The sequence below is a fragment of the Pinus tabuliformis genome, chromosome 7, assembly GCF_031772625.1.
Source record: "Pinus tabuliformis cultivar Carrire ecotype Pingquan chromosome 7, CPIR1, whole genome shotgun sequence".
Taxonomy (NCBI): Eukaryota; Viridiplantae; Streptophyta; class Pinopsida; order Pinales; family Pinaceae; genus Pinus; species Pinus tabuliformis.
The window spans coordinates 1,586,343,465-1,586,357,325 of NC_142293.1; the positions used below are offsets into that span (position 1 = coordinate 1,586,343,465).

Below are 13,861 nucleotides of genomic sequence, written 5' to 3' on the forward strand. Positions count from 1 at the left end.
AAATTAATCGTGGAAGTAAAAATTACAACCAAATTAATCATGAAAGTAAGAACTACAATTGAAAAAAAACACACTTGGTAATATACTAGAATTCATCCTCGCCAAATCCAAAGTTGATGAATAATATGTTAAATCTTTAATTGGTTGTTGAGTTAATAGATAGCTAAAAGTATTAACTATTTAATAAATACATAGAAAATATAAATATTAGAAAAAACGTATAATTAACTAGTTATAGAAGTATAACTAACTATATATATATATATATATATATAAAGAATTATAAAATTAGTTGTTAAGTTAATAGTTCTTTAAAAAATAAATATAAAAGAATTTTAAAATTGGTTGTTAAGTTAATAGTTCTTTAAAAAAAAATTAGAGATGATGATATATATATATATATATATTTAATTATTTGATTTATTTATTTCATGTGTAATTGTTAATTGGAGATAATGAATATGTATATATATTTATTTATGTATTTATGACATATTATTGTAATTTCAAGAAATAAATATAGATGGCCAATAAATAGATTATTGTTTTTTGGCTTGCCCTAACTACACTGGAACCTGAACCTATGGCCCTCATTTCCATGTTCAATGGGCTGACCATAGACCGTTCACTCCAGAAAACCCCGATCCGCTCCAGAAAACCCCGATTTCGAATAGGAAAGAAGGCGGAAGGAGGGGAATTGGGAGGATAACCCGAAAAAGAGGCGGTGGGAATGAAAAAAAGGCCAGTGCTGGAACCTATGGATCTCACTCCCATGTTTGATGTGCTGATCATAGATCATTCGCACAAGAAAACCCCGATTCGCTCCAGAAAACCTCGTAGATCATTCGTGCCAGGAAACCTCGATTCGCTCCAGAAAACCTCGATTTCGAATAGGAAAAAAGGCGGAAGGAGGGGAATTGGGAGGATAACCAGAAAAAACGCGGTGGGAACGAAAAAGGGCTAGCGCTGGAACCTATGGATCTCCTCCATCTTCAATATGCTGACCATAGAACATTCGCTCTGGGAAAACCCTGATTTGGAATAGGAAAAAAGGTGGAAGGAGGGGACTTGGGAGGATTACCAAAAACAGAAAAGGACGCGATGGGAACGAAAAAGGGCCAGCAATACCAGATCATCGTTAGATTGAAGCTATTGGTGGCAGGAGAGAAGGAAAGTGCACGGGTCAGGGAGGCAGTGGGACAAATCTGTGTGGCTTATAAAGACGCAACACAGAGGTTAGTTGATCCATTTGAACTTACCCTCACCAACTTTGACATTGTCCGCGCTGTTTATACACATTATGTGAACAACTGATGGAATCCCCTAAACTTTCTGTGCTTAGAGTTATTTTTCAGTATTGTTAATGAATGGATTATTATAAGCCCTAACTCTCTATTGCTAGATTAGCATTATTTTATCCTAGGGCAGAGGAATTGTAGACATTCTGTTAGCTAGCCACTTCTAACAGAAGAAATTTGTGATTATCTGAGACAGTTATTGTATCCTTTAACATTGGAAAATACCTTGGAACCTTTTGCCTCCCATTAGACATAGTTACTGGTTGGTTCTTTAGGCTTTGTCTCTAGAAAATCTGTCACAGCTGGCATCATATAGTGAAGGTCAAGCACCTAGGGAATGCAGTGAGGAGAAGCTTAGTTCTAAATGATGTTTAGCAAAGTCACATCTCACTAGTTAATGGTGAAGCTCAAGAAGATGAATTGAGTGATCCCAAAACTAGCGAAGGATTTCATGACTCTGTATATCAAAGAAAGGATCATTATGAACTTGCTTCAATGGCTGAAACTCAGGATGTTGAAGAAACTATATTTCAAAAGCAAAATGATGGCTCTCCTGATGCAGTTTGCATGAAAGTGAGAAATCCTGAATAGGTAGATATGTCCAACGAACTTCAAGGAACATATGAGAACATTCAAGCTTCAGAGGATGAAGTGCATCAAGACAACTTTTCAGACAATGGAAATGAGTTTTATAACCTCAATGAGTTGTATGGTTCAACTCCTCAAAAGGAGGAAGATATAATTGAGCAGATCACCAAGAATGTTCAAATTCCCTTAACAGATGGTGATCAAGTAGAACGTGGATCTTACAATGTAGCTCTGGAAAAGAATGCAGTTGAAGATGAAGCATATCAAGAAAGCATTAGTATTTTTGATGGCATAACTGATGCAAGTCCAATTAAAAAAAATTGTTTGATATGGACAACCATGGAAAACATGAGGGATTCATTGCCCCTGACAAAATTGAGGGAAAAGAGGATGACGAGGAAGAACAATCTATACAGAACGGAGCTGAAGAGACACAACCCAGCTACTAATGATTTGCTGCAATAATTCTAGAACAAATTAAATGAGCGAAGCTTCCAGATAATAATGATATGTTCCCTTGTTCAGGTATAACTAATTCTATTCTTGAAACAGAAGCAGACATTTCAATCGATTTTGTAGACTGCAAGAATGTGTTCTCTCATCAAGATATGTATGATTTTGTTCCAGATAAAAGATGGATTGTCTCAGTAATGATAGTACTGATGTGTTGTTCCCTCTGATGTAATGACTGGTTACAAATTTTGTAGGTTTTTTTACATGACTCTCGCCACAGGAAGTCTCTCGCTCTAAATCTTTATTGTTCTTAAGGGACCTTGTTATTTCTCTCAGTTACAGTCTCCCATCTCTTGTATACTACATTGTACACTGTTCATCCATTCATCAATGATCACATTGACATAGAGACATTGTTCCTCTGCGACATAGTAGGCTTCACTGCACATATGTGTCTCACTATCCTCTGTATATATATAGATGTGTCTTTGGCTCTACACAGTTCATATGGCTCATGATGTATAAGACTTTGTTCCTCTGCATTATGTATAAAATTAACACACAGGTTGACTAACACGTTCCTCTATAACAAAGTCAGTTTGAATGAATCTACATTGCTTCTCTGCGACATATGTTGGCACTGATGCATAGTTAATATGGAATCGATACTCCATATATATGTAATCTAACCAATAGCATCAAATGGTATCATCTTATATGACCATGGAAATAACTCCTAATGAAGACTGTAATCTTACAGAGACCAGCATAAATAAACATGTTGAATTTAAGATCCATAAGGCACTGTTCAGTATTTTTTAAGTGACAAGACACCATTGTTGAGAATTCGATGTTTATATGTAATCTAACCAATAGCATCAAATGGCATCATCTTATATGACCATGGAAAGAACTCCTAATGAAGACTGTAATCTTACAGAGACCAGCATAAATAAACTCGTTGAATTTAAGATCCACAAGGCACTGTTGAGTTTCTTTTTAAGTGACATAGAGATCAGTGGTAAGATCGAGTCTGACACCAACGACGCATTTGTGAGAGGTTCCTAGCCATGTAGTGAAGAAAAACTCCTTGCTACCTCGTGTTGTATGCCCAAATCTGATGGCTTTCATACAAATCCATAAAGAAATCAATGAGTTATTTTGCCATAGTGAAGGATATATATACACGCACACACACATGCTGACTGGGAATGTGAAGAAGGCATGCCATTAATCAATGAGGAGAATGATCCATCGAAAGAAGCTGGAAAATTGAATCCGTCCTAAGAGTATAGAGGACCCCATAAGCACTGTGTGAACCCACAAACTGAGCACTACTTCCTCGCCAAAGGCATCTGCATTTTTGGAGAATCTCTTGACCCCCCATTTTTGTCTCTTAGAGCAAGAGGATTAATGGGTTTTCTTGTTTGATAAGACTTTTCACTTCTACAATCCTTTTTTAGTCTAATTCCTTATAGTTCTAGGAGATTATCTTCATTATTTACTATGAGATTTGACCCCCCATGAACAAGGGGAGGGCTGCTTCATTTTCAAGTTGTTTTTGTCCCTTTGGAGAAGGAAACATCCATTCTTTGTTGAATCCCTAATTATACGTCCTTGTCTACTCAATCCTTCATCAAATATTTGTTTGATTCCCTTCCAGCTTTCTTAGAAACACAACTTTTTCCTTTCTCTTGTTCACATTCCTCTTCATATCTTTCATCCATAAAACTTGCTAGAAAGGGTCCCTGGTTTGTTTGCTGAGTTTTGGGAGAGATAAATACTTCTTCCTCTTCTGATTCAAGTTCTTCCTCATTTCATTCCTAGGTTGGAATATTGTCTAATAGTGGCATCTCCTCATTTTCTTTTCCATGGTTTTTTTTAATGAATTCATATAAGTTATCTTGGATGATGACATCTTGAATTTCTCCTTCTTTAACATGCTCTAGAGTCTCATATCGGTTACCAAGTTGGGATGGATTCTTACTTTTACTTGAGGAAGAAGATTGAGCTCCTTTAGGGGAAATGGTCTTTTTGGGGGATTGGGGGGGGGGGGGGGTGTGGGTGGCAGAATTTTATTCCCCCACTATTTTTCTCTTGGCCTCTAGCTGCTACATTTTGATCACTTGCTCTTCTTCTCTGGTTTTTGCCATTGATCTCCCTCTTTTTCCTAGTTCTGTTGCTCCTCAAATTGTTTACACTTCCTCACAAAATGCCCATATTCATGGTAGAGTTTGTTTTCACAAGGCAATAGGTCATAATCCATCTCTTGGATGAAGGGATAATTATCTAAGGATAAAAGAACAATGGAAGGAAAACCTTTATTGAGAGCCACTTCAACGCAAATTGAGCATAGGCAAGCATTCCTTTACATTGTTTAACTTGATATATATAGTTTCCCAACACATTCCCAATAGATTTGAAGGTTCCATTGTTCCAACAATGATGAGGGAGATAAAGAAACTTAACCCAATCTGAAACAATTGAGGGAACGCCATTCTATGAATTAAAGTTTGGAATCTAACGATCCAAGTATAAACCTCGAGTGCCCAAGAAGTATGGACAATTGTAGACTATTAGATCTACCTTATTTTCAAAGAGGAAGATGAAAAATCCATAGCCACAAAATGAGACAGAGAGTTGGCCTTTAATGAGAGGCTTCCAATTTTTGTCGATCCATGAATTTAGTGATTTGGGGGAGGGCCAAATGCCCTTAAACTAGCCAACCAGCCCCTATTTTCCAGTTTGAGATTCACCAAATGCGATTGAGCAATGTGCACTAATATCTTGGGAATTTCTTCAAGCTTTTTGACAAATTGATTGAGCTTAGCCCAATAATCTTGTGAATTGCCCAAAACTAACACATTGAAAGTTGCAATGTCAAGATGCCCTACCAAGCTTGAAGCCAAAAAAAAGTCATATTTGCAACAAATATTTAACAAAGCAACAAACCTTAACACTGAAAGTGCAAATAAATTCCAAAATTAAAATAATTAAAATTTAAACATCACACTTCTTTTGCTCAATCATTCATATTCAACGTTAGGATTGCATAATCCTAAAGCACACACACACACACACACACACACACACACACACACACACACATATATATATATAACATTTATACACTTTGAGTGGGCCTAATAGTTAAGAGCATGTATTTCCTCCTAAAAAGTCACAAGCTCAAAACCAGAAAAAAATAGAATATGTATGTCTTTATAAATTTTTAACTGTGATGTTAAAATTAGATAATAATAATAATAATAATATATTTAATGGTTAACCCTAGAGATTTAATCTCTCTCAGTGATCAATAGATCCAAGGTTAAGATAGATCTAGGCTAGTTTTAAACCATATTTGAATTCATTACATAAATACCTCTAATGATTCTCCAAGTTAACAAATTGATGTTTTTCCAAATTTACATTATAACTAACCTATCATACTAAACCATCATTAAATTACACGCACTAATATATATAACAAATTTAAAACTAATAAATATTAATTATTATAAACAATTTTTTATTATATTAACATTTTCATAAGAATTAATATCATATAAATAATTATTACTTGCTTTAACACCTCTGAGAGCCCACTCAAATAAAAGAGATTAGCATCATTATTATTAAATATTAGCTATTTGTTATTATTATTGATCCCGTTCCAGAATTTTATTTTGCATTTCCACTACTTTTGAGAAGAAAATCAATTTCCTAATTACTACTAAAGTAATTTTGTTTAGTATATAAATTTGTAATTACCAGTAAAGTTAATTTGTTTAGAATTTCATTACTGTAAACAGCCCAATATTATTTATCAATCTCTAAATTTATCCCATCCCTTGCGAGTTGTATTTGTTCGCCTCTCGTTTCCCCCTTTCAACATAAGGATGGTGCCTTGATTATTTTCATTTGTTTGAAATCTTCCTAGGTAGTGTTTTGATTATTTCTATTTCTTTGAAATCTTGTTGTCACGGATCGATAATACTATTTGGTTTTGAATAAATATTTGGCCAGAAAAATTGCAATTTAGATCTAAATTTATAAGTGTCAATGGGTTGTTGTATGAAGAGCGAAGCATTATTACAAGACCTTCAATATTCTATCGCTGACACCCAAATGTCCCGTGGCAAACAAATTTCTTATAATTTTATCATCTAATGGAATGTGGGTTTTAGGTTTATTTAATGTATAAAAAATAAATATTTATATAATAGAAGTTCTGTGGATGTAGTGTAATGATTAGGTAAATAAGTTTAGTTTTCACAAGTTTTATCGTCTAATACCAGACATAATTATGCATGTTTGAGAACGAAGTGCTCCCAATAAGATTTCTTTAGTTAAATTTAGTTAATTTTTTCTTACTTAAACAATAGTATCTATGAAATACTTTCCAAATATATTTTTTTAAACAAATTAGTAAAGTGCATCAGGTAATTCTATAATTGTATCTGAATTTAAATCAAACAATATATACATCATTCTTTTATAAAATAATACCTATTAAAATTTGGAATGATTTTAATTTTGTATTATCTTTTTTTTCAATTCTATGATTGTATATGAATTTATCAAACAATATATACACCATAATTTTATAACAAATTAGCTAAATATCTTAGAATTTGCATATGAATTTAAATCAAACAATAGATACACCATCCTTTTATAATAAGTTAACTAAAAATTTGGAATGATTTAATTTTATATCATTTTTTTCTAATTCCATGATTGTATACGAATTTAAATCAAACAATATCCGCATAATCCTTTTATAACCAATTACGTAAACATCTTAAAATATACACACAATCCTTTTGTAACCAATTACATAAACATCTTAAAATTTGGAAGGATTTTAATTTTATATTTTTATTTTTTTTCAATCATTTGGAGTAATTTTAAACCTAGGTTAACTTTTTTATCACGGTGTGAATTTTTAATCACATATGCCAAATCGGTGAATATCCTGGAAACTCCACTTTTAAAGCGACAAGATTTAGAAGCTCATCCACCATTTATATGACAAGATTTAGATTTTTCACTACTATTAATTAGTAACCAGTATTAATTAGTAATAAGTATAAGAAAGAAACTTTGCCCAGCAATCGGTCGTTGAGTTAGATTTTACCTTTCTTCATAATAAAGAAAGTCCGCCGAGCAATGGTGTCTTTTCATTGATCCTTGCCCTGGTTGGGTTGATCCGCGTGTGGGTGTGTTTGTGACGTCGATGGGCTCTTGCGAATCTGACGGCTGAGATTCATTTGGCGCCAAAGTCATAGGAATTTGAATTTTCAGGAGCCGGAAGATTTCAAAGCATTACATTGAATTGAATCTGTTGTTGAAGAAGAGGTAAAGAAGAAAAGCAGGAAAGATGTCTGGTCGCGGAAAAGGAGGGAAGGGTTTGGGAAAGGGAGGAGCAAAGAGGCACCGTAAGGTGTTGAGGGATAACATTCAGGGTATCACAAAGCCTGCCATCAGACGGCTGGCTAGGAGAGGCGGAGTCAAGCGCATAAGCGGTCTCATCTATGAAGAGACGAGGGGAGTTCTCAAGATCTTTCTCGAGAATGTTATCAGGGATGCCGTCACCTACACTGAACACGCCCGGAGGAAGACAGTGACCGCCATGGATGTCGTTTACTCCTTGAAGAGGCAGGGCAGGACCCTCTACGGCTTCGGCGGTTGATTGAATCAATTCTTCAAATGGATTCATCAACTAAGTTTGTTGATTAGTCAGTAGACCAATACCTCCATGCAAAGAGATTTATGAATTCTTTAAACGATTGAAACTGTACTTAGCTTTCTCTTCGGGAGCCTTTTATGAGTTTAGGATCAGCCTTTGTGCACAATTTGCAATGAGCCACTTTTGACGGTTCGGGTTTCATGGAGAGTTTCAAAGGTACATCATTTGAGTTGAAAAGTCTCTCCAAGGAACCAATCCTCTCATGATTAAATTTGTTTTGAGCTATATAACCATTTGTCCTCCAATCCTTTGAGGCTGGGATTGGTCTACTGACTAATCATTTTCCATCTGTCACATCATCATCATCCGAATCTCTATTCAAATTTGAATATTCATCAGTTAATATGTTCCTCGTCTTTCAAAACCTGCCATTTTATTATGTTATCAAGGATGGTCTCTTGACACCGCCCCCTCGCGTTTCTGGAATTTGTTTCCTCGTCTGTGAAGAATGCGGAGCAATTAGGGTAAAATGAGCGAAACAATATTTTCTGTTATGTTTTGTGTAGGAATTAAGAATGCTAAGAATGCTAAGCTGTTAAATTTTAATTTGGTCGTTTTCTTGCATTTGTTTTTTGATCCTATGCTTTGTTGGCCTCTTATTCAAGGAGTTTATATCATAATAAGATCCGTGGGAATCCTTCAGATGATCATTTGCTTAGTCTGAGAAATCACATTGAAGAACAAACGATATTAAAGGTCTTTAAATATAGATGTGTTACGGTATTGATGTTGCAATTCCACGGCTTATCTGATCATGTTATTCGGGCCATTTTTGGAGCTGGATACCCGTTTTGAGGGTTTATAGGCTACATATGGGCCATTGTGCCTCATTTAATAATTCTATCGGCTTTCCTTTGTACCTTTTGGGACAATTGCTAGTATATCTTACCTCATTTTATGGTTAACATTGTATAACAAAAACATGCGTTGTGTTATGTAATTAATACTAACATGTAATATTGATTTTTTTTGTCAGAATGCTATAGGTAATGATTTCCAAGACGATGATCCAAATTATGTTCAACATATATCACGAGGATGAGGATGAAGATGATGGTGGTGAAGGAGGAGATGATGATGATAGTTGCAGTGTTGGTGATGATGTGGATCAGAGTAATGAGGATGGTCAAGATGATCATGAGGATGATCTTGGTGGTGGTAGCTAGGGATGCACATGCATTGTTTTTTATGAAGAAATTATTGTGTAGAATGACATTGTTATGTTTAGATGGGTGTTGTGAATTTACCCTATATCAATGAGACATTTTGATTTTGTAATCATACGATGAGTTTGATTTATGTATGTTGTTAATTTATTGTAGAATAATGATATTCATGAAATATTTTGATTTGTTAATCATATTTGAATTTTAGTTGTTTTGATTAAAAATAATACTGATTTTATTAGTATTATGTTGCTATTTTATACATGTTTTGAAAATTGTTAATGACACATTGTTATTTTTTTGGATGGATGTTGTCAATTTCTCTTAAATTTCTTTACAAATGATTTTGAATTGTGATATCTGCTTTAATGATATTTAGAAACTATCATATATTTCACTATGAATCTATAAAGGGGGTCATATATGTAAAGAAAAATATACTCTATATAAGAAGTCAAATGCGGATGTAACCATGGATGCAAAATTGAAAGTAAAATTGGATGTTAAACTAGGAATTAATACAAAATGCAAACAATTGACATACAAAGTGTTTTAAATTAGAAGTGAAAAATTGTGCAATAGTTGACACAAAGAAGGGAACAAAACATGGCATACAAAAGGATATCAAATTGGGCAAAAACGAGGACACATAAATGGGCACCAAATTAGATGCAAAAAAAGACAACAACTAGATGTAAAATAAGATGCAAAGTTGAGCGTTAAAAAGAAGCAAAAAAAGTTACAAATTAATATGCCAAATGATGATGCAAATAATGGTGTAAATTTGGGATGCAAACTTGGGCGCAAAAAAGGAAAAAAAAAAGATGTAAGAAAATACATAAAACAAGATGCAAAATGGGGTTGAAAAAAGGTTAAACCAAGGATGCCATATTGGATGTAAAAAATGATTCCTAATCAAATGCAAATTTAGGTTCAAACTCAGACACAAAATTATATGCAAATGTGGACACAAAATGAGGCAAAAAAGATGCAAATTTGGATGGTGAAAACGATGTAAAACTAGACACCAAAAAAATGCAAAATTGGATGAAAAAGTGGGTGTAAATAATGGTGCAACATTGGACACAAGTAGACACAAAAAATGGTGCAAAAAGGGGCATAAAATAGCTTAAAATTGGATGCAAAACTTGGTGCAAAAGCAAATACAAAAGTAGACGTAAAAAATGGCTCTAAATTGAATGTACCATTAGACACAAAATAAGATGCAAAGGTGGACACAACACATGACTCAACATAAGATGCAAATATAAATGCAAATTTGGATGCTCAAAATGATGTAACATTAGATGCAAGAGATGGTGTTAAAAATGATGCAAAATTGGATGAAACAAATGACGCAAAATATGGTGCAAAATGAGATGGGAAAAATGGAGACAAATCAAACGTAAATGTGGATGTAAAAAATGGTCCAAAAAAAGATGCAAAAATGGGCACAAAAATGGATGCAAAATTTGGTGCTAAATCAAATTCAACAGATGGTGCAAAGATAGGCACCAAAGCTGGTGCAAAAATAGAAGCAAAAACTAGTGTAAGCCTAGATACAAAATCTGGAGTAAGACTAGATGCAAAAACTGACACAAAATGGATGCATAAAAAGACGTTAAATTGGATTCAAAATACAGTGTAAACTTGATGCAAATGATGGCGCAAAAATGGAAGCAAAAAATGACACAAAATAAGAAGCAAAAGAGAATGAAAAATAGATGCAAAAAATGACACAAAACTAGAAGCAAAACCTGTCACAAAATAAGATGCAAATATTGGTTCAAAATTTGACGCAAAAAATGATGCATAGTTTGGTGTAAAAAATGATGCAAAATCTAGAGTGAAAAAGGATGCAAAATCAGGTGCAAAAAAGGAAGCTTTAAAAATTGTACAATAGAGCCAGATTTAGCGCCAGGTTGCTCATCACAATTACAAAAAAATTGCACTAAAATCTGGCGCTAAATCCGGCGCAAATCGCTGGTTTTGTTGTAGTGATCCCCACTAGCCGAAAAAAGATCTTGGCAAAACCCGCCCATGAAATGGTTGTCCTTGTCATTGATGATGGTCTTAGGAAGACCATGTAGCCTGAAGACTTCTCTGAATAATAGCTCGGCCACCTGTGCTGCTATGTAGTGTGCGGATATGGCAAAGAAATGTGCGTACTTCGTTAGTCGGTCAATGACGACAAAGATACAATCTTTGCCCTATACCATGGGCAACCCTGTGATGAAGTCCATCGAAATACTCTCCGATTTCCCTTCCAGAATGGGAAGAGGCTGCAACAAACCCGTGGGATGGCTCATCTCCCCCTTGTTCCTCTGACAAACATCGCACTCCCGGATATGTTGGAGTACGTCCTCCTTGAGGCACTTCCATCAGAACCTCTCTCTGATGGCCCGGTAGGTTTTGGTAAACCCCTAATGGCCAGCCAATGGTGAATCATGTGATGCCTAGAGTATCTTCTTCTTGAGCTAATATCCCTCCGTTAATAAGATCTGATCCTTGTAGTAGATGATCTCATCGACCACCCTATACCTGTCATCCACCACCTACCCATCTAAAACCTCACATGCAAACCTGTCATTGGAGTACTCTATTAAGAGTCGAGCCCTCTAGTCTATGTCCAAGCTCATGAGAGACAACGTGGCTGGTCTACGTGAAAGAGCATCTGCTACCACATTGTTCTTACCCTTGACATACTCAATGTCAAAGTCATATGCTTGGATCTTGCTGATCCACTTCTGCTGCCTCTCCTGTAGATGCTTCTGCTCCAAAAAGAATCTGAGGTTGTCGTGATCAGTCCTCACCCTGAACTTGTTACTCACTAAATACTGCCAGAATATGGCCAATGCATGCATGATGGCCAGCATCTCCTTGTCGTATTTGGAATACAATCTCTCTTGCGGAAGGAGCTTTCGGCTCTCATAGACTATAGGGTGACCTCCCTGCATCAATACTGTGCCGATCCCCTCTCCCGATGCGTCACACTCCAAAACAAATGGCTGCGTGAAATCTGGCAATGCAAGCACTAAGCAGCTGCTCATAACCTCCTTGAGCCTGTCAAAGGCTCACTGCACTGTATCTAACCAACTAAAAGCCCCCTTCCTCATCAAATCTGTCAGGGGTGCAGCAAGTTGTGAGAAACTCTTGACAAACTTCTGGTAGTAAGTACAAATGCCAATGAATCCCTGGAGTTCTATCACGTTTCTCGGGCTCTAGCCACTCTCTAATGGCCCTGATCTTCTCCTCGTGGACTCTCACTCCATCCACCCCTATGTTGTGCCCCAAATACAACATCTCCGTCAACCCAAACTCACATTTGGAGAGTTTGGCATAGAATTGTTGCTCCTGCAAGATACGCAACACTGTCTCAATGTGCTGGAGATGCTCCTCCCAAGTCCTGCTATAAATGAGAATGTCATCAAAGAATACCAACACAAACTTCCTCAAGTGACTACAGAAGATGTGATTCATGCAGTACTGAAATGTGGCGGGGGCATTGGTTAGCCCAAAGGGCATCACCAAGAACTCAAAGTGCCCATAATGACACCTGAAGGCAGTCTTGGGAATGTCCTGCTCCCTCACGTGAATCTGATGGTACCCAGATCTCAAATCAATCTTTGAGAAGAACCGTGCTCCTCTCAACTCATCCATCAACTCGTCGATCCTAGGTATGGGGTGTCTATTCTTCAGTGTCTTCTTGTTCAGGGCCCTGTATTCAATGCACATTCTCAATGTGCTATCCTTCATATTCACCAATACCACAGAAGAAGTGAAAGGACTCGTGCTCGGCCGAATGTGCCTAAGAGCTAGCAACTCCTGAATGGACCACTCAATCTCATCCCGATAGGCCTTGGGATGCCTATGGGGGTAGTGATCACTGCCTGTATACCCTGCTCAAGCTCAATGGTGTGCTCAAACACCTGGTCTGGTGGCTGTCCAGGCGGAATCTCCCCAAACACTATGGCATACCAGTCAAGGATGGACTGTATCTCTGGATGTACTGTCTGCCCTGTAGTCCCTGCCTCTAATGCACACAGCTCCACTACGCACTCTATGTCCCCCTTCCGGAAGGCTACCTCCATCTGATGAGTCGAAACAGTCTGAGCCGAATATGTGTGCTGCCCCCGTATCTTCTCATGCCTCCCTGTCTTCTCATCATCCCACTCCATCTCTAGGGTCTTCTAATCCGTCGTGACCTTCCCTAGAGTGATGAGCCACTGAACACCTAGTATCATGTTGGTGTCTGGAATATCGGCCACGAAAAAGTGGTCAATCAATGTGTAGGTGCCCATCGTCACTGATAGCTCTGGGACATAATGAGCACACATCATGCTCTGATCTCCTGGGACCAAGACTGAAAACCCATCAAAGCTCTCTGTCTTTATATCTCTCCACTCAACCATTTGTGCATCAATGAAGTTGTGGGTTGCCCCACTATCCACTAAAACTGATACTCACTGGCCACGTATTGTCCCCCGTACGTGTAGCGTCAGATACTTGGGCACTCCTCTCAATGCTGCAAGGGTCCCTCCAGTAGGTGCAAAAGATGCACCACCTACTGCTAGTAGTGGAGGTGGAAAAGGTCCCTGCACGGA

General features: G+C 36.7%; 1 protein-coding gene and 1 pseudogene across 3 annotated transcripts; one reads left to right on the forward strand and one right to left on the reverse strand.

The window, feature by feature from the left end:
- The window catches only part of LOC149254155 (trimethyltridecatetraene synthase-like), a 51,681-nt pseudogene that overhangs the window by 11,740 nt on the left and 26,080 nt on the right, over positions 1–13,861 (reverse strand).
- LOC149254156 (histone H4-like) lies at positions 7,685–9,456 on the forward strand. 3 transcript variants are annotated; one of them, XR_016266265.1, is made up of 2 exons: positions 7,685–8,555; positions 9,068–9,456. XR_016266265.1 is itself a non-coding variant. In XM_089456995.1 (2 exons), the coding sequence occupies exon 1, from the start codon at positions 7,723–7,725 to the stop codon at positions 8,032–8,034; it is 312 nt and encodes a 103-aa protein (XP_089313121.1). In that variant the 5' UTR covers positions 7,685–7,722; the 3' UTR covers positions 8,035–8,080; positions 9,068–9,455. The 3 variants fall into 3 exon arrangements, 1 of the variants encoding a protein (XP_089313121.1); XR_016266266.1 differs by having other exon boundaries at positions 7,685–8,247; XM_089456995.1 differs by having other exon boundaries at positions 7,685–8,080; positions 9,068–9,455.